The 21,676-nt window shown below is 43.1% G+C and overlaps 1 protein-coding gene across 2 annotated transcripts; it reads right to left on the bottom strand.

The window, feature by feature from the left end:
- Nucleotides 1-5,682: 5,682 nt before the first annotated feature.
- zbtb42 (zinc finger and BTB domain containing 42) lies at nt 5,683-12,916 on the bottom strand. Of its 2 annotated transcripts, none has more exons than XM_080850059.1 (2): nt 12,797-12,916; nt 5,683-11,381 (listed from the first exon to the last, which is right to left on the bottom strand). In XM_080850059.1, the coding sequence occupies exon 2, from the start codon at nt 11,365-11,367 to the stop codon at nt 9,667-9,669; it is 1,701 nt and encodes a 566-aa protein (XP_080706185.1). In that variant the 5' UTR covers nt 11,368-11,381; nt 12,797-12,916; the 3' UTR covers nt 5,683-9,666. The 2 variants fall into 2 exon arrangements, with proteins under 2 accessions (XP_080706185.1, XP_080706184.1); XM_080850058.1 differs by lacking the exon at nt 12,797-12,916 and adding an exon at nt 11,831-12,001.
- Nucleotides 12,917-21,676: the final 8,760 nt, after the last annotated feature.

Raw genomic sequence — 21,676 nt, 5'->3', positions numbered from 1 at the left:
ACGTTGTGTGTTTGCAGATATATATATATATATCTTTTCAATAAATTCTTTATCAAATGCACATGTTGTGGTGGTCCTCTGTTACATGACTACCCTTGTGGTATGGATGACATGAACTGCGAGTTTTACCTTTTTACATATTAAACAATAGATCCATGAAAAACACCTGTTTTTATAAATAAGCATTTATAAATGTACAGTACCTGTTAGTGTAAGTAATGTGTCAGTGAAACTACAACTCGCGGTTTAGGAGCTTAAACTGCCAGAAATAATTTGTCCAGATCATACTTGTTGTATTGCATGAATGTAAATGTATACTTTTCTTCACAAATGCATTGAAACTCCAGGTAGAGGTGCTCCTCTGGCGGGAGGAGTCCTGGATGGAGACGGCAGAAGAACATGGGTTCAGATGGGAGCTGGTACTATTGGTGGTGTATCACAAACCAGTTTACACAGATCCAATAGTCCTTGGTGTCTGTGCTGATAAGTGGAAGATGTCATTTTCTCTTGTTTTTCATTCCAAAATTTGAAGTTTGTGAACATTTAATAAACAAAGGTGAAACCGGCTTGTAATCTTTATTTTTAGAGCACTTTACACATTCCATGTTATAAAATCAGGGTTTTAAAAAACAGAAACAGTTTGGCATATAAAAAATCAATCCAGTGGTGCACTGATAGCTGTATTAATTTAGTCCATTACACCACTAAACCAGGATGAACATGCTGCATCTGTAAAATGATAGAGCAAGTCTACAACATCCCTGTTTTACTTTCTTGTGAATTCCTTTATCTGTCGCTCACACACATGCGCCACGCTGACCTTTTGTTATGGCTTCCTCTTTTTAGTGCTTACACACTGCATGAACTGGGTGAATGGCATCAGCCAACAACTAATTATATCAATCCATGCTATGCCGGCCAGTGGACGTGAACATATAGATTTTTTTTAAATAACCACCATTTGTATTTGATAAATAAAGTTATCTCTTAAAATCCATTTTCCTAAAATAAGTTTTAAAAAGGAAATGGCTACTGATAGCCTATTCTGGCACTGAATTATGTCCAAGTTAGCTGATTGTGGAGCAAGTTTGACCCATATCAGGTTCTGGTCAGGTAGATGGGTGCCAGATTAGTGCAGTGTTTGTCCTGCTGTCTACGGCGATTAGGACCACTGTACATTCCAGACTTCCACCAAAAGAGGGCAGCACTGGCCCAAAATCCTAAACTAATTATCAATTAACTTGGAAACACCATGGAAATATTGTCAATTAGATAATGACTGAATCGTCCATGTGAGCTTTCACACTGTTTGTGTCTCTAATGATTACTTTTTTCTCCTCGTAAAAAATCTCTGAAGGCGCAACCAAAACTTCCCAGTTCAGGCCAGGTTTAAAAAAAGCAAACAAATCTGATATCTAATGCATCTCTAATCTAATTTAAAACCTAATGTCATATTGCAGATGTTCAAAGGTGGAAAAAAAGAAAAGATGATTGTGCATCAGGGTGGCAGCCCTTGACAACAGTTGGGCCACCCGTTCATGATCTGCTCGGCCAGTTGTGACCGGCCTGCGGGGAGTTCGCCGCAGTTGGTATCTGAGAGGCGACGCTTGATTTCTGGCTGAGTGAGCAAGCAGCTGCCGTTGATGGTGGGGAGGCGTCCGTGTGTCCCAGGCAGCCTGTTTTAAATAATGGTCCTACATTAGAGCGATCCTGTTGGGCCTCACACACTGGAGCTGGGCCAGGGCATGGCGGGCGGTGCGAAGGCTGCATCTCCTGAACTATCAGCTATCAGAGTGCTTGGGTGAATTATCAGCTGCTGATGAGAGTTTAAGTGTTAACTTTCACTGTCTGAGGCTGGTGTGAAGGTGCAAGGTGGATCTCTTGCATGACTTGAGATGACAAGTCTGGTGTTGAATCATGCGTCTGTTGTGTTGGGTGGTCTTGGAGTAGTTATTTGTCGAGCTCCATCCTTGAAGTCTTAGAGGGACGTTTTTTGAATGGTGAAGTGTTGAAGCAATTCTTCTTTAAATGGCACCATGCAGCTGTTGTGTTTTTTTTTCATCTCGAGCCCCCGAGCCCTGGCGATTTACTGAAAAAGGTCATGCTCACACTTCCAGGCCAGGGTCCTCCTACCTCTCCCCGTCTACTCCCCCCCCCCCCCCCCCCCTCCCACGGGCACATGCCAGGGCCTGCTTTGGGGTGGGCCTGCTGGCTGCCTGGCTGCTGGATCGACTTAAGACCAGGCGTGTGGCTTTGTCTCGCTCCCTTTCTTGTAAGGACCAGCTGTGCCTGGAGAAAGAGAGAGAGTGACTGTGACTGCGTGTGTGTTTGTGTGTGTGTGTGTGTGTGTGTGTGTGTGTGTGTGTGTGTGTGTGTGTGTGAGAGAGAGAGAGAGAGAGAGAGAGAGACTGTGTGTGTGTATATTACTGTGTGTGTGTGTGTGTGTGTGTGTGTGTGTGTGTGTGTGTGTGTGTGTGTGTGTGTGCGCGTGCGTGTATGCGTGTGTGTGTGTGTGTGTGTGTGTGTGTGTGTGTGTGTGTGTGTGTGTGTGTGTGTTTGAATAGGAGAGGGAAAGAGCGCCTTTCTCAGTGATGCTGCTGCTATAAATATGAGTTAGCTGGGGTGAGTAAGTGACAGCTGTGCACTGGACCAAGGACACTCCACGCCAGCGACTCGGACGCTCTGGGAGGGCACAAAAAACGACAAGGCAACCACAGCCTAACACTGAGGGAACAACCACATTACTCAGTATTGTTTCAATACGGTTGAACCAAACCCATTGGTACAGTGGATATCCCGGGCAGGTGGATGACTAAAGTATAGGTGGCAAAAGTGTGTTAACACCTGTTGTGCCTTTTTCTTCATAGAGCCCTTTTATTGAATGAGAGTTAAGACAAACGAGACCCATGGTGTCGTGTGTTCCAATTGTTCATCTACCATAGGAGTTATCACATCCTGTGGAACCATTTGTGGATGTGAAATGGATACAAGAACGCACATCAGTTCTGTGGACCACAGTTCAACCGTTCTAGTGCAAGCATATTAACATTGTGGTTATAACTGCTGAAGATATTGCAATAGAAAGCAATTTCTTACTTTATTCAGTATTCAGGACTTCAAGTTCAACATCTTGTCCAGAACTTGCTCTGTAATGAATCTTGCAGATGGAACACAATAAAAAAGTAGTAACTCCAAAAAGATGGCCATATCTCTGCCATGTTTTTGTCAGTTGGCACCTTTCTCAGTCACCATGGCCTGATGATGCTGAAGAATGTTTGCTTAATGCATGGTGCAGGGGATACTATGACTTGACCATGGTGACACGGCTTTACAGAAGATGTTGGGGAAGTTGTTTCTCTATGTAAAACGTAAAATTGTCTTTAATATCCATAAAGAAAATCTGCTTTAAATCATAGTTTGGAACCAGATGTTCAATGTACAACAAGATTATTCCAGGATCTGTTAACCTGATTATTATTTTTCTCTTTTTAATTTGAACAAATAACAATGCAGTTAAACAGAATTTGAACTGATCACTTGTAATGCATGTGCTTTTGGTTAGTGCTTTGGAAACTGGTTTTTGTAATGGCATGGTCCCCTTGAGGCAGTGGTCCTGTTTCCTTGAAACAAAAAGGAATATTTCTGATGACATCCAGGGTTAAGCATCCCTGTTTGTTCCTCTTTTTTCACCCTTAAGAATGTGAATGCAAGCTACCTTGTGTGTGTGTGTGTGTGTGTGTGTGTGTGTGTGTGTGTTTGCGTGTGTGTGTGTATGTGTGTGTATACACGTCTGTGTGTGCGCTATGAGCACCTCTCATTTTCAAGTGTGACCACCTGTCTTTTGTTGGCAAATAAATAAATAAATAAGTAAACATGGCCGAGCACCAGCTGTCTCTGATGCCGTGAGCAGAGGTCAAGGGCTCCCACCGCTGGCCTTGGGAGGTGAAGACATGCAAGTTTCCACTTCACTTCTTCTCCAAAGTCTTCCTATTATCCGGGGACTGCATGCAAATATCAAACCGTACAAAAACAGACAGCCCCCCCCACCCCCCCACCCCTCCCCCACACCGCACACACACACAACCACACCCTGCAGAAAAAAAGCTTCTAAATGGAAATGAACTCAAGCATCTGTAAAGGTATCCTCACTTTCGTGTGACTATTCTGTTGTTACAAATTTACCAGGAGAGAAAATACAGTATGTGCATGGAAACATACCATAGACATGCTGTCACTCTGTCACTAATGGTATTGCCACTTGCCATATTTACACAGTATATTGTCACTTCAATAGAACAGTGTGGCGCCACCCGTTTCATCACTCACTTCTTTTAAAGTTGCCTCCCCAGCCAATGGTCATCACAAACCCATGTTTACATAGACACTTGAAATACTTGTTCTGTTTAACACTGATTGATTGATTGATTGATTGATTGATATGTACATTTTCCACTCTTTTCCTATTGTGTTCCCTTATGGTGATCATAAGGCTAAATCAATACAAGCTTGTTTTTTTTTGCCTGTTTGTGATCATACAGCGTGCAAACTCTGTCGTGCATAGTGTATGGGTATTGGGGACATAAGGTGTGAGGTGTGCTGATACAAGACCACCCACATAATCAGAAACATGATACACGATATGCCTGATGTATTGCTCAAACATTTTTACTTTCCTTTCACCAAAAGCATCGCTGGCCTATGACCACTGCTGCTAAAAGAGAGGGGGTTCAAAGTTGATCCTCTCTCCATCATCTTATGATGGTCACAGCATGAACCTTTTGGGAACATGGAGCTTTTGGGAGCATGAAGCTTTTGGGAGCCGCAGCATGGATCTGTTTGAGGGAGAACTGTTTTGAACAGTGGTGAGAACCTTATGTATTCCGTCATCTTTTATTCCTGTTGGTCTGGCATGCCAGGCTGTGTCTCCGCGTTGTCTGTTTGTGCCCCAAAAGTGGTAGCTAGTTTGCTTGGAGGGGGTTGGGTCAGGGGGGCTGTTGGATGCGGACAATGGGGACAACTAAAGTACTACCCCCGGATCCCAAACACAATGGAGTCCGTAGGACGAGGCAGAGGCTGGGGTTTTTGGGGCGGGGGGCTGCTGCCTTGTCCTCGGCTCTGCTGCGGGTGAGGGTGAACTGTGTGGGGGAAGGGGGTGGGAACTGCACAGGCGAGCAGCTGGATTTCTTTTAGATGTTCAGGGTGGGGGGAATAATTAAAATTTTGCTCTGTAGAATGACCAGGGAATTGCCTGATTCCAAATTAGACACGCATTTTTCTGTTTTGTTTTTTTGTTTGTTTGCCTTTTTAATACAAATAACTGCTTAGTAACACACCCTTTTCACTACAGCTATTGGGAGAAGGTTATTAGATGTTAACTTAGATCGTTTTCAAAAGTTCCAATGTTGAAATTCTGATCGACTGAATCACGTTTCCCCCACATTTAGCTTTAAACCCTTTTGCATCACGAGTGTTTTCTCTACTAATAATACATATGTCTTGTAAGTGAAATTTGTTAAACTAATACATGTATATTATATAGATACAAATCAATGTAAATAAATGAATACATTCAAAGTAAATAACATGAAACATGACGTATGACTTTTTGGTAGGAATAGTCTGTAGAAATTAGCAATATATTTTCCACAATGGAAGTCTTTGTAATGAAACACAAACACACAGTCACAGAAAATTATCTTTTAATGTATTCACATTCTAAATAAAAGACCTAAATCGAGATTGTCACATCTTCACAGCACACACACACAGGCACACATCAAAAGAGCTAACAAAAAAGCACACAAAATTCCAGATCATCAAAATCTAACAAGTGTCAAATCAAGGAGATTGTCTTCTATTGTTTCTAAAGCACTATCACTGAAGCATTTGATTCCTATAAAATATACCTTTATTAAAAAATTATATTAAATCTAATGGCACTTCTACAAAGTCTATGAAAAAAGTTCTGTATTTAGTAGTATCTTTCATTTTACAAGTCAAAATTGTGAGATACAGTAAAATTTTGCACAAGGAATCAATAAATATTTTTGATTATACACAATTTCACAGTCTGAACCTGTAGTACATTTTCAGAATCACACATCCATGCAGTCGAAAGAGGAGGTGTTTCCTCCAAACCTAAACGTCAATGTCTCGTATTCACCACGTCCAGCACCTAGTAAGCGTGCACAAGTAATGCACTTCCAGAACCACAGGACTTTCAATGCATACGTTCATTCTTGTGATTATGTTCATGCTGGTGTTTCTCTTAAAACCCTACTCATACACAAAGCGAATGAGAAGGAATAGTGACCAAATTGTGGTTGCTGCAGTGGTTTGTAATATTGTCATTTTTTTTACGCAGTAATTTGACGCGACAGCCATCAGTTAGGACTTTTGGGGCTATTAACCACTGAAAACAGTATGTATGTGTACGGTCTTTGACATTGAAGAACCACAGAGGGCTTTTGATGGATTGGGTGAACATATTGTCTACCTTGTGTCACCAAGGCATGAATCCGTTGAAATGATTCTGGAAATATAAATAGAATTGCATTCGTTTTGCACAAAAAGGAGAAATACAGCACTGTGTAGTCATTTCCACTACCTCAGAATAGCAAAATGCATACATCAAAACGGGGATGGTTACAATCTCTCGACAAGAGCTGCAAGAAATGACAAACTACATTCCTCCATGTTGGATTCGATACATATACAATGTGACATTCATTTGAAATCAAGACATTGTTCTGACCAGAAGAACAACACGCACAACTGAAATGGCAAGACATTAACCGGTTCATTCAAAGCACCAAAAATGTTGATGGTGGTGGTTGAAGGGTATCTCTATTCTCTTCATACAAATTGTACCAATACTTCAGCATTACAACAAAGCCAAATCACAATGTTTGAACCGATCCTTAAGTGTACTAACACATAAAAGAAAAATAATTCTGCAGAGGCTCTTATGAAAGTACATGTGCAACAAAAAAAAATGGTTGTGGTTGTGCAATCCTGTCTGTGTGAATAGGGAACAACAACAGAAACAAACGGTGCTCTCTCTTTTGCATTAGTCCTTGCCTTCTGCGCTGACATGCGCTATGCACCTGCATAAATTCTCCCTCCATACATTTCTCACATACCAGCATAATGGTTAATACAAAAAAAAGTGCAATGCGAGACTCGATTCTCCTTCAGTAGAGAGCTAGAGTGGGGAAGACACACAATCCTCCAGGGTTAAATCCCCGGGACGGGAGATGAACAGTAGAGCGAACAGTAGTTCAATTCGTTTGATTTCTATCCTGCGGGTGCTCGGTGGAACATTGGAGTGTTAGCACCAAAGAAACACCATGTCCTTCACACAAAGGCAAAATAAGTAGTTCAGAGAGCTGCACGCCACTCTGCGCAGCTCATCAACCAAATCAAGGCATAAACGTGAGAGGACCTCTCAAGAAGGACAAACAAATCTGAGTAAAAAAAAAACCTTAGACTTAAAGGACTGCAAAAGGGTCATTTTGAGAGGCATCTTTTTTTTTTCTCATCTCAGCTTGTGTCTGACACATAAAAAAAATTATTTCGATAAATAAAATACATATTTACATTAAATATACAAATAGTTAGAAATAGCAGCCTACATAGAATCAGTGTCAAAACTACAGTATGTCTGCTCAAAACAAGTGCTTCTCAGTATCTTGTGAGAAAAAAATTCATTTAAGATAGCTTCAGGTTTTGTTTTTTTTAACATTGGAGACAAAATGTTACAGAATCTCACTTTGTGAACATAAACAGTAACTACACCTGCGATATAAGGTTGAAATGACCCCAGTTAACAACCGAAACAGTACCAGCAAAAGAAAAAACTGCCCTCTAAAAAACTTCAAGAATGAAATGGATAATAAAACCCTGAACCAAAAAAAACACTAATAAATAACCCTAATCAAGTTTTCTCAGGAGAGATGAAATCATACAGAAGTTGGATTTTTAGTGCTACCTACTTTCATGCCGATCCATTCAGTATATGCTATGTCCGAATCAAGTAGAAACCAGATTTAAAAAAAGAAAAGCGAACAACCTTCTAAGAGTTTAAACACCAAAGACCCAGTCAATCAAATTATTGACTGCAATCACTTTCAGCTTCCTGCCTGATCTTGTTTCACATTCACCCACAACACAAAAGGGATGATGACAGAAAGAAAGAGGGAGTGATCCTAAAGAAAAACAAAAGAAAACAATTAAAAAAGTAAGTTGACCCATATTACGTCAGTAGGATAAGTGAGATGCCACTTTTAGTTAACCCATCTGAACTGTCAGTCTCGTCCCGTGAGATGTCTTCATCTACAGTACAGTGCAGTACAGTATAGCACTTCGCAGGCAAGCCTGGGGTCTTGCACACTTTACTCATCTGTGTGTCCATCAGCGACACACCCAATCCAGCTTGGTCACAGTACAGACCAGACCGTCCTGGGCTCCACCGTATCATCTACGGCTACCCGAGAACGGACCTGGACCGAATGGGGCCCAGATGCTGCCACGGGTGACAGCCGTCTCCTCTCTGTCCATTACAGTAGAACGCAAAGTAAACCTTCCATGATGGTCTGAAGGAGAACTCAAGTGAACATGGAGAGTTGATTGTTGCCATGTCTTACTTGACAAAACCTGACAAAAATGTCTCTAAAACTCGTCCACTTCACCTCCAACAGATGTTCAGTCGGCTGCAGTGGAGTCAATACAGCATCTAAGAGACAAACCTTTCAAAGAGCTGTCAGGGTGAAATGACAGTCCTGATAAATACCCTTACATCTTAAACAACCCCTGCGCCTCTTCCAGTAGATATGTACAAAAACAAATAAATCTGGTCCTGGTGCAAATACAGTTACTATCATATAAATAACAGAATCCTTTTATGATGTCCTAACAAAAGCCTGTCAAAAATGACATCCCAACTTTCTAACAAACAAAACAAATACTCCGTAGTCGTCAAACTTCCAATACTTTTAGCTGTCTGAAGTATAAAGCAGGTCTACTGTTGAGGAATCCTTGGCTTGGACTCATGTAAAGATTGAGAGTGTAGGCTGGCCAAAAAAAATAAAAAGTTCTGCTGCTCTGAAAAAAGGTTGCATCAATTGCTCAGTAGCTCAGAGTGTTTTTATATATACAAAACTGATTTAAACAAGTTCAGGAGGCCCACACTGCTCATGGAAGGGCATCCAGTCCTCCAACACTTTTGTTCATTCAGCATACAGAGGTGACACATATATTTGAGTCAAGAGCCATAAGTCTCTTCACTACCTTAATTGTCTATTATTTCATCCATGCAGACGCCCAGAGAGAGAGAGATTAACACCGTAGGCAACCACTAACTAAACACACTTATGTGCATTTGAAATTAGCAAAGCCTCGCTGAGCAGTAATGCAAAAAGATGCCCCTCAGTGCATCAAATTAGGGTACATTTTGAGGTGCAGCAACAGCAGGAGATTCAAAGAGACCTGTACTAGTAGTCTCTAGTAGTCTAGAGTGTATACAAAGACAGTTTTTGTCTTGATATTGTCATGGCACAAGTGCTATTTGTTTTCTGCTTGTTTTGTTTGTGTGTGTGTGTGTGTGTGTGTTTGTGTGTGTGTGTGTGTGTTTTGTGTTGTGTTAATCGGTTTTAGACTCCTCTGTATCTAGCCAATGGAAAGGGTTTTGACAAGGCCGCAGTGAAACTTGCGGATGTGGCGGTAGAGATCCCCGGACTGCGTGAAGCGCCGCTCGCACCATTTGCACGCGTGGGGTTTCTCGCGTGTGTGCACCACTGCGTGGCGGCTCAGGTTGTGCGAGTACTGGAAGCTCTTGCCACACGTGCCGCAGGTGTAGGGCTTCTCGCCGGAGTGCGTGCGCTCGTGCCGCTTGAGCGTGTACATGCAGGAGAAGGTCTTGCCGCAGAGCGAGCAGGTGGGCACGGAGCCGTCGGGCGAGAGCTTGGAGCGCATGCCGTCCTTCTCGCGGAAGTGGGAGCTCAGGTGCAGCTGCAGTATGTGCGGGCTGGGGAAGACTTTGCTGCACAGTGGGCACACGCACACCTGCTGGCCCGGGGGCAGCAGGACCCCGCTGGACGTGGAGATGTCCGAGGACGCCAGGTCGTCCTCTTCCTCCTCCTCGCTGTCCCCCAGCAGCCTCCTTCCTCCTCCTCCACCTCCCCCTACCACCAGGCTGACCCCCACTCCCCTCCCCCCTCCCTCGCTCTCTGCCTCTCTGCCTCTCGCCTGGCCCCGCTCCCCCCCTCCTCCTCCTCCTGCCCCCACCAGCAGACCCTCAGCCCCCTCCCCCTCCATCAGTCCCTCCTCTGGGGATAGCAGGGTGGCGTTGGAGCCGTTGTTGCTCGGGAAGAGGGCAGCGAACCCTGTCACCACCGCGCTCCTGGCGCTATTCCCAAAGCGCTGGCTCTCCGGGCTCGTCGGCTCACTGTCCCCCTGCTCTGACAGCAAGTCTTGTTCGTCTTTAACAAGTGGCTCAGTGCCCTGCTGCTGGCTGTCGAGGGCCAGCTGTCCTGAGACGTGGGAGGGGTGGAAGGCGTCTCGGCAGGCCGGCAGTGGCTTGAAAGACAAATCCAGAGCGCAGTCCATGTCATCCGACGCCCGGGACCTCTGGGAGGGCGCACCCGCGGAACCACTGACATCAGCTTTTGTTTTTCCAGCTGTTTGGATGCAGGGCTCGGCCTCGGCTGACACATAATTGACACCTACAAGGTCCGGGGACCTGGCGGGGTGACCGTTCGCCTTCTGCCTGCCCGCCGCGGCGGACCTATCACAATCTGTGACAGCCAGCCGGCCCTCGCTGCTGTCCATGTCACAGTCGTCAGCCGGAGGGGCCCTCGGGGCAGGCTGCTGTGGCGTCTGCCGCCGCATGGACGCCTGTTTGTTGTTGCTGCCGTGCTGAATCTCCCCATCGGAGGAGCTCTCCCTGTCCAAACAGCCCAGCGCCATCCCCATCCCCTCTCCCAGCCGCTCATCCAGCGTTGACAGGTCCTTGTCTTTCAGCTTGCCTTTGCACACTTTTACTATGTCGTACATGTGGAGGTAGCTGGCAGCCGCCAGGACATCCTCCATCGGCAGGGCGCTGAACTCGAGCTTCCCCTCATACATAAATTCAAGGAGCAGGCTGAAAGCTGGGGCCGTCACAATGTCACTGTTCAGATGCACAACGTCCCTTTTGTCCAGCTGGTCCCTGTAGAAGAGGTGGAAATACATGCTGCAGGAGGCCAGCACGGCTCTGTGCGCTTTGAAACGCGCCTCGCCGACGAGAACAGTGCAGTCACAGAGGAAACCTTGGTGACGCTGCTGGCTCAGGCACTGCAGCAACTGGCGGCTATGGTCTGGGAACTCCATTCTTCCTTCATAACCTGACGGACAAAACAGGAAAAACTGGATATTAAATAAACGCTGGGAGGCCGTTCAGAGTGCAACGGGGGTAGTGAGCAATGCATGTGATTTTACAAGGCCACACAATGGACCTAATTAAAAAGTAGAACAAAAATAACAATTTTACAGTTAGCTTTTCAAAAAAACTTTTTGCCTTTAAATACACCATATGTAATACAGACAAATGACGTAGTAACCGGTATAAGACCACATGGTTTCTTTCATTAAAAACTAATTATACGCATCTTAAAAACTAATAAGAAGCGAATTTGAAGCAAGATCGCAACAATTCTGTAAATTAAAGACAAGCTATATTCTTCACAATGGACCAGAAGTCACAACAACGTCTTTAAAATATGTGAAATGTACTACACTAAGTCAGAAAGTAGCAAACTCTTATAATACACCGCCAGCGTCCGAACGTAGTTACCTTCCTCTTCGTATTGCAACAGTCCGATTAGTTGATCGCTACTTTTTGCGCTTCCCATGGAATTGCATAAAGGACGAGGCGAGTGCAAGCAGTCGTATACACGCTACCACACGGACAAAAAGGGTTCGCTATTCAACTCTTCGTGTCCATCGGACATTAATGAGAGATCGTTCATTTATCAGGCTCGCACGCACACACTGAGTTCACATAAACGCCCGACAAAAACGCAGGCTCTCCGATCTCCAGCTCTTGCCCACCGAGCAAGGTTAGGGAAAAGGCAGGCAAGTGAGTAAACTGGTGCCCTGTTTGCTAATTACACTGCAAGCTGTGGAGTCAGCTGCTCTGACATCACCGCAGTGGAAACGCTACCTCCAGCTGTGCTCCCCTTTACGCCATATGTTACTTCAAATCTAGAGATTAGACGCCACAACTTGTTTCGGAGTTTCACTGAAGTAATGCCTCTCTTTCGTATGTCACACAATACAAACTTTAAGAATATTCGAGCAGCTAGTTATTCTGCGACACGAATCCAACCACATTGTCCATTACAAATACGCTACACGCTCCGACTCGATACTTTTGCGTAAACTAGTTTAAAGATTATAAAATGATGAGGGGGGAGCAAGAAAACAGGCAAACGCTAAATAGTAACACATACAATGAATCCAGATCGGGGTTTTCACTTTTAAAAAACTTCTAGGTTTCATAGGCCAATACAGATATATTTAACCAGACGCAAAGAATTAGCTTGAGAGCGAAAACAAAACTACAGAAGCAGGGACTGAACAGAGCGACCACAGTAGCGACAACACGGCTGCACACACTCATGAACCGGAGCTTATAAGAACCTTAAACAGCAAAGGAACTCAAACTGTCGCTGACCGCGACAACTGCAGTGTGCGGAGGTAGCGAAGGTATCCCAACTTTCAGCCCCTGCGTTTCTCGACGTTTGGACGCAATACTTACACAGAAATGCCAAGCCACACTAGTCCTCTATTGGCTCCGTCGTCCTCTCATGATGTGTTGCCAGATGTTGGCGTCTCCCTTCGTTTATTGAGCACAGTTCGACCCTGGCAGTAGGCAGGCAGCACTGGGTACTGTGTCAAGCAGGTTGTTAATGGTCCAGTCTCGCGATAACGCCGAGCACAATTGTACTGTACTACTGCATCAACTCACACTGTGGCAGTAGCTGTGTTCACTTACAAAGTTCCATACACCACATCAAAACATCTGACCATTTTCGGCCAACCCTTCGTGCCGATTGGGTAAAAAGTTTACATTTGTTGAAAGGTGTTACGGGTTGAATAATTAAGAAAAGTTTAACTAAAAACGTAATAAGTATTACATCAAATGAAATGGCTGTACATTGCGCATTTCCATTCCATATTAGGGATTAAATCATTGATGACGGTATTCTGTGTCTTAAAATTAACACACACACACACCAAGATACAGGTGTCTCGATCAGCAACAAAGCTAGTTTGACTTGATTGAGATGAAAGCAACTCTTTTCTTTCATAATGGGTGACATCACCTGTTCTGTGCCTTGGCCCCCATCCCACCACTCCCTCCATGAATGTTAGTCACTTTAAACCAGCTGAGGTAGGCTACTGCCCACACAACAAAACAATAGGGACCACTACAAATACACATCAAACAAACTCTACCCATTCCACTCCTTAAGAGGCAGCTCATTTAGAGCTACACATTGGGTTTAATGTGAACGAAATTAATAAATATTTGTTCTCATGGCGCAGTATTTCATAAAAGCCTTCTGCAGCCATTGCATACTTCCCTTTCAGCTTATTAAAGAGTATAATTAGTGGTCCTTTCTCAGACACTTCCCCCTCTCTTTTAATGCTCTTTGTTGTGGAGACTGATGTGTTTCACGTCTGGGGGGCGGAGAGGGAGGCAGGAGGGACCTGGTAACAGGCTGAAGACTAATCCCAAGCCGGGGCAGAATGCCCTGGCACCGAAGTATCCATCGCGCCCCCCAGGCCATTGTTCCTTCTCTGCAGTCCCCCACCAACTTCTGGAGCTGTTCCCTTACATATTAAGGAGCTGTTTATCATACAGAGCAGTCCGCCATATTCATAGACAGGATTTGAGACACTGACGGAGAGACAGAGAAAGAGAGAGAGAGAGAGAGGGAGAGAGAGAGAGAGAGAGAGAGAGAGAGAGAGAGAGACAGAGAGTTGTGATTGAGAGTTGCTCCTGATGCTCGCCAGTTGCTTAGCAAAAATGTGCAGCTCCACAGCAGGTGTGGTAAGTGATCCACAACCAGAGTTTGAATTTGAAATCCCTTTGTGGAATGTATAGTCACGAAAGACATATTACCACACATTTGGTGTTTTATAAACTCCTTGGTTTTTATTTATTCACAAATCACCACATTCTGGCACTGAATATTTGTATTAATTTAGACAAACCGGAGGACAAAGACCATGCAGTCAGGAAGGATCTAAAACAATATATTTTTAGTTGTTGTAGTTTTGATTTGTGTTTAGAAAATGAGACATAAACCACTCTCGTTGCTGGAATAATACAGATGTTGAAGTCATGGAGCATTGCCTGTAAACACATATCAATTCCTAAGCTATTTTGAGGACACCCTGGCTAAGACCTCTAATTGTTAGAGCTGTGTAGACCCAGAGGAGACAAGGGAGCTGTGGGTTGCAGCTGCCATGGTTGTTGCTCTCTGCAACTGCTTGGGTCACCTTTGCCCCGGGCTCCAGCTGTCGCTGGCTTTGAAAGGGCCATTTGCGGATCCTCTTTGCCCCTGGAGACGCACATGAGGCTGGGTAGAGTGACGGGTGTCTGGTCGTATGGGCCCTCTGGTGATGTGAGACTCTTATCCAGTTGTGGGTATTTTTCTCTTCCATTTTTAGTTCGCTGTTGACATTAAATATGTAATTGCTGTGGCATCCTCCCCCAATCTTTGTCCTAATGGTCCTTAGGATAGCAGCACAACAGCAGCAGACAAAATTCATTTCCCTGATGTTCTCTTGTTTTAAGAAATGTTTTCACCTGTTTCTTTTCCTCTCAGCACTGAGCACCAACAAGCAGAATTGTAATTCACACGTGAATTACGAATTAACAAACAAGGAAATAACTGATGACTAATCACATCTTACTCTTCACTCTTACTGATTAGTGTTTTCTTTTACATAACTTCAAGCATCACAGAAATGGCTAAATAATCACACACCAACACTTTAAAAAGCATCAACTATCTCATAATGTTTTTTTTCATGAAGACAAAGAGGTATTTGTAATGCGAAGCACTAATATTGTCACAAGTGAAGATGTTGCTCTCAGTGCCTGCTGGATATGGAAGTTTAGTGTTAGTGCGGTGAATGAGAACCAGGACATGGGCCTCTGGGCTTCTCTGGGCTGGGTGGAAGAGGGCGACGGCACTGGTGGGGTGTGTGTTTATGGGTTAGACAAAGCAGTTGTTGTGTGCCCTGGGACTTGGGCTCCCGAGAGAGCCTCTGTATGCTGATGACTGCAAGAGGTTCTCACAGGACACAGAGAGAGAGGGAGAGAGAGTGAGGGAGAGAGAGAGAGAGAGAGAGAGAGAGAGATGGAAACAGAGCTTCCTGGAGGTTCATTCTCATTCTTTCTCTCCCTCTTTCTTTCTCTCTCTCTCTCTTTCTCTCTGCGCTCATCAATGGGTACTCCCCCCTCTGACCCGCTCTTTACTCAAACAGACAAAGGCCTCGCATTCCTCCGCAGCCTTCCAGGCCAGCCAGGCCAGGCTTCCTCCATGTCATTCATTACTTCAGGGTGCCTCTATCTCTCTCTCCCTCCCTCCCTCCATCTCTCTCTCTCTCTCCTCTCTCTCTCTCTCCCACAAGCTGCTTATAAACACTGGATGTGGGTCTGCTCGTTAGGATTCAAATGTTGATTGTTCAATGTAGATTTTTCCCCTCCCCTCTTTCTGGTGGTTTTCTCAATCACTATTTGCATAGAATGAATTGAGGTGAATGACAAACGTGAGGCACAATGGTAAAAAGGACACCAAGCAGCTGTTTAACGATAGATGTGATCTCATTTTAAAGACGTCATAGTCAATCAGTGATGTAAATGCATCTCTTGCTTTTATGAATCATACAATTATTTTCAAGGAGGCCCTTCCAAACTCTCCATATTATCATTGGTCATTCACCCTGTGTTCACTTTAACAGTGGTTCGACCCTTATTCTGTTTTATCCTAGAAAATAATAAAAGAAAACATAATTAGCCCAATTAGACTTAAAGATTTTTTCTGTGGCCTCTCCATTAAACATTGTGCTTTGAGGGACGGACAAATTCTCATTACATGCTAAATACCTTTAGGAAGATTGAAAGATTTGTGGGGTTTGCATCAAAATGGCATAAATCATCTTCTCTGTGGCATAACAAATACTTGTTATCCGGTAAAAAACCTTTTGTTCAAAATGTGTGAGCAGATAAGGGTATAAGGGCTTTTGGAGACATAAATGGTAATTATTCCCTACAAAGCTTTAATGAGCTAATGGCACTTTACAAAATTCCTAAACATTCTCTATTCTTTTACTTCAGACTTACATCAGCCCTGAAAACACACAATGTTACATGGGGCTCAGGGCTGAAAGAACACCCTGTAGTTGAATGGTTCCATGATGCACCTAAAAAACTGTCTTCTTCCTGTACTCAAAACTTCTTTCACATTTGTCTCTTAAACCCAATACTAGGTAAAGGGATCGATCAATGGGGCTTAGAGGGAGAACTATAAATTGGGAAACAAGCTGGCATAATATATGTAGAAGCTCCCATAATCAGAATCATCAATTCATTCACATGAAGATTGCCCATAGAGCATATCTTACCCTATAGAATCAGACACTTAATAGGACTAGCACCACTTCCATTTTGTACTTTTTGTCCACAGAGTACGTTAGGGACATTCATGCATGTAATGTGGGACTGTCACAAAACAATGATTTCTGGATTAGAGTACTAGATTGTTTGTCTGATCTGATTTGCTCTACACCTTCTCATTTATGACTCTCTTATTTGTATGAATGAAAGATCTAGGAAAACCTGGCTTGCCAGTTTAACAGCAGCCAAAAAGATTATTGTACAAGTCTTGGTGCCACCCCACAATTTATCATTCGAACATTGGTTGAATACCCTTTTGGACATTCTTTTTCTTGAACTTTCCTCTGCCAAAGTAAATGGTGCAACCCCACGAACACTTAGAACCTGGAACGATGGCATCTCCAAAGTGAAGGACATTATAATGAAAAATAACTCATTTGAATGTGAGACCTGTTGACATTAGTGTGCTTTGTTGATATGATTTGTTATATGGATACATCTCATGTGAGTAGGGGGGTGGGGTGGGGGGTTATGACATGTTTGGGATATGTTATGGCATATATGCTTAATAAGAGTGTATGAAATATTGTAATCCCAATTTAAACCAATACAAAATTAATACTTAAAAATAAAACATTACACACAGCAATCAGACATTCAGCAATCAAGCATTGCCCTGTGAAATGCAAAACATATAGTATAAACCAGTTCCAAAGGTGAATATTGGTTGTGATGTTGATGTGTCGCTGTGACTAGGCCAAATCAGGAGGCTGGGTATGGTCATACACAAATCATGCACAAAGGAAAAACGTTTTACTCCTCTTACGTAGGCTACTAAACAATATTGTGATGTGTTTCCTTACAAAACACTTTGAAATACTGTTTTGGTAATGTACGCTTAAAAGCACTCTGAATGGCCTTTTTGTCGACTATTTGAATTTGTTATATTCTAGCACTGAAAGGGCAAATGGTGTACTGGCTATATGCAACGCTTCAGTCCACAGTGTTTTGGAAAACTGAAAAATGACTGCTATTACTGAAAGTACTGTATTTCTGTGTTTATATATTTCATCTATTGTGAGTAATCTTCTCAGATTGCTCTGTATAATATCATTTTGATTGTAATATAATTGTCAGATTTTATTCGCCCAAACGACACACTGCAACACACATGCATTTATAGTGGCGTCACAGGACACACACACACACACACAGGCCTTAGGTCGCTGTGAATTTACTTTCTGCATTTCTCCCATCCTGGACTGTCCCTCCTCCAGGACCCCAGGATTAGTGGGCAGCCTTTAGGCGCCCGGGGACCAGGTCAAGTGATCTGTCTTGGTCAGTTCAGTTCTTCTGCATGTTTTTCTGTTGGGGTTCTTAGTGGAGGAAACATCTAGTGAACACAGGGAGAACATGCATACTTCACATGAGCACTGGAGGCCTGGGGAGAACCTACCCCCCAGGACCAACGGCGCCCCATGCGGGAATCAAACCCAGGACCTTCTTGCTGTAAGGCAGCAGTGCAAGCACCTGAGCCACCGTGCCATCACTGTGCTCTGCGAAGGGCACTGTTACACCATCACGTCTGAAGGCAAAAGTCTAACAATAGTGTTTAAGATTGATCACACTAGTGTGTATGTACTGATCCAAAAAGTGTAACCATATGAATAGCTGTGTTTGCCATTTGACACAAAAATCAGATTTTGAAAAGGGATTATTGAGTTTTTAATGCAGTGTGTCATTTTGCATGAGCCACGAGGTGTTCTGCAAACTGGTTAAAAGGTTTCTTTCAATTGATGCCCTCAGTGTAAAAGTTCTCAATTGAACCCTTCAACATAGTAAAGAGCTTCGCAAAACTCAAAACTTTTCTTCTCAAATTTCTTCTCAAAACTAATCAATTTTTTTACCCTAACTTTCTATAGAAATCTTATATTCGGATAACAAAACCCTACAGAAACAATTGGCAATTGGTCCACACCCAAAAATGTACCTACATCTCCTGTCCGATCTCTCGGGGTCAAACACACTGAAAGTGAAATGAGAAAGTGTGATGGAGGCAGAGTAATGAGAGATACTACCAAAGACCACACAGGACTGATGGAGGCAGAGTAATGAGAGATACTACCAAAGAGCACACAGGTCTGATGGAGGCAGAGTAATGAGAGATACTACCAAAGAGCACACAGGTCTGATGGAGGCAGAGTAATGAGAGATACTACCAAAGAGCACACAGGTCTGATGGAGGCAGAGTAATGAGAGATACTACCAAAGAGCACACAGGTCTGATGGAGGCAGAGTAATGAGAGATACTACCAAAGAGCACACAGGTCTGATGGAGGCAGAGTAATGAGAGATACTACCAAAGAGCACACAGGTCTGATGGAGGCAGAGTAATGAGAGATACTACCAAAGAGCACACAGGTCTGATGGAGGCAGAGAAATGAGAGCTACTGAGGAGCACACAGGTCTGATGGAGGCTGTTATTATGGGCTGAACAGCCCAGACTGCTGACCAATGAGAATCAGAGGCAGTCTGCTGCAGACGGTTAAGGTCTGTAGGTAAGAAACAGACAGTGTGTGTGCATGCGTGAGTGTGTGGATTTGTCTGTGTGTGTGTGTGTGTCAGGGGGGCGGGGGCAGGGGTGGGGGGCTGCATATACGTGCACATGTGCCTGAACGTGCGTGTGTGTATGTAGGAATGAGAATGTAGGAATTTGTGCTTACTGTCAGTATCAAGCTCGAGCATAGGCTGGATAAACATGGCGCTTACTGTCCTTGACTTTACAAATAGCACAGAGAGAAACATGTAACATGAGTTATTTGTATGATTAAAACACGTACAAAACTATGGGTCAGGAGGTTATCAAATTGGCCATCACTTTAACATAAGAACAACAATTTTACATGAAAAAAAAATGTGAATATATCCCCTGGGCAATTCAATGTCAACCTATCTTTCACTGATGTTTGTCAGAATCAAGAGGTTTGGCATAATTCCTGTGAGATTTCCAGGAAATATTACATTTCTGCAGTGATATTTTATAACCCTTACCATCTTCTGCATCATCTGTTTCTGCATCAAATTTCACCATTCTTCGATATTTTATAGGCAATGTTGACAAGTCCTTAACTAATGTGATTTTATAATTTTAACAGTTGCCATAGAATGTGACAATCGCATATGTATTTACATAAAAATGTGCCTAAAAAATTATAAACTTGCTACAGAAAGTTATAAACATTTATCATTTAATTTCTCAGTTTACAGGTTCAAAACTAGACCTGACCAACATTGATACAAACCCTTGCATTGCACAAACTTGCCGCCATTTTAATCATATTCCTAGGTACTCCTGATGTGCTTGATGGTACTCCAAATGTAATTCTGCAACTAAGAGGCAGAAATTTCAAATGATGACGCATAAACTCCAAAAATGATGACGCATAAACTCAAAAAAATATCTTTTACTGTAGGACTGTTAGAGCAGTCCCTCTTGATATAAAATATGACAGTGTGTTTATGAAAACAATTGATTATATTAATGTAATGTTTAATACAGTGTCTTTATTAAGTAGGTATACCACTATGTGGCAAGTTACAAACCACAAATTAAAATCCTAACCCTTAGTACAACAACCCAGGCAGCAGATGGTTTAACCCAGGCAGCAGATCATAAATGTTGAATATACATTTTTCACAGGCCCCAACATTTCCAGCTACCGTCCTCAAGGATTGTGTAATGTCTTAGCCTCTCCTAAAGTGGTTTGATCAAGAGTCTTGATCAAACCACTTTAGGAGAGGCTCTTTATAAGTAACAAAGGCTTTTTAAAAAAAAATTATTATTATTAATTTGGCTGTGTCCTTTATAAACTCCTTTATAAACTCACCATCCTTTACACCTACATATTCCACAGGTACACTCAGCATCGGTCACCAACATCAACAAATCAGCTCAGTGTCGGCCTTTCTTTTCAGGGAGTGTCATCTCTCAGCACATCAAAAGAACAAGGTGAGAGGCCTCTTATAGAGCCATTCGTCTATGCACCAAGGGGAGTGCCTTGGGCCTCTGCAGCAGCAAGCTCCTATTAAAGCTCGAGCAGCACTGGCACAAGGCCAGGTCTGTGCTTGTGCACCTGTCTAAACTGTGCTGTAAATTGAGCAGCACTTCAAAGGAAATTATCTGATGCCAGGGATGCATAAATATAAATTGAAAGATAATTGACTGACAAACAGGTAGATAGATAGATACATAGATAAAAAGATAGACAGGAGAAATTCTGAGGTAATCTAAACAGTAACATTGGATGTTTTAAACTTATGTTTATCAGTTGTGGGAACAAAATGCCTCTGAGGTTGAGTGAGCTTAACAAACATGTTTAAAGGATGTGCTGAGTAGTACTGTAAATAAGAGTGACGGATTGGGAGGTTTGCAATGACTGGTGTTAGTTACAAAGTTATTAGAGGTCTCTGATTTGATGAACATACCTAGGACATTTTGCCTGAGCTGGTGCTCTGCATCTACTTTAGTGTAGCTACTGCATACAGCATAACCGTACTGGTCAAGATAAGTTTACTGGACTTCTGACAGTGAGCTGAAATGCTTTTGTTTCTTCAAATGGAATATAGACAATTTTTTTTTTTTTTTCAAATTTCGATTTTTATAATATATCAAATTCGATTGTCATTGCTATTTTGAGGCAAACTGTTGAGGCTGTGTATGTTTATCTCAAAATTATATTGCTGAACAATAGGGAAATTAGTGCAGTTTCACAATATTTATATGTTAGTTTGTATGACGTGGCGGCTCGGAACTGAGCTAGCTCAATGACAGTTAATAATGCACAACTCACTCGCTTTCCCCAAACCAAAGTCAACAGTGGTCCACGCCAGCCTGTAAGGCCCCTCGGTCATTGAGGCCATGACGCCGAAAAGGGTAGGCGTTAGGACCTGGGAGGACGACCATGCTACAGAAGCATTGCAGACAGAACGACTGGGAGGTGTAGT

Source organism: Sprattus sprattus (genome assembly GCF_963457725.1).
Source record: "Sprattus sprattus genome assembly, chromosome: 13".
NCBI lineage: Eukaryota > Metazoa > Chordata > Actinopteri > Clupeiformes > Clupeidae > Sprattus > Sprattus sprattus.
This window is presented reverse-complemented; position numbering and strand designations above follow the sequence as displayed.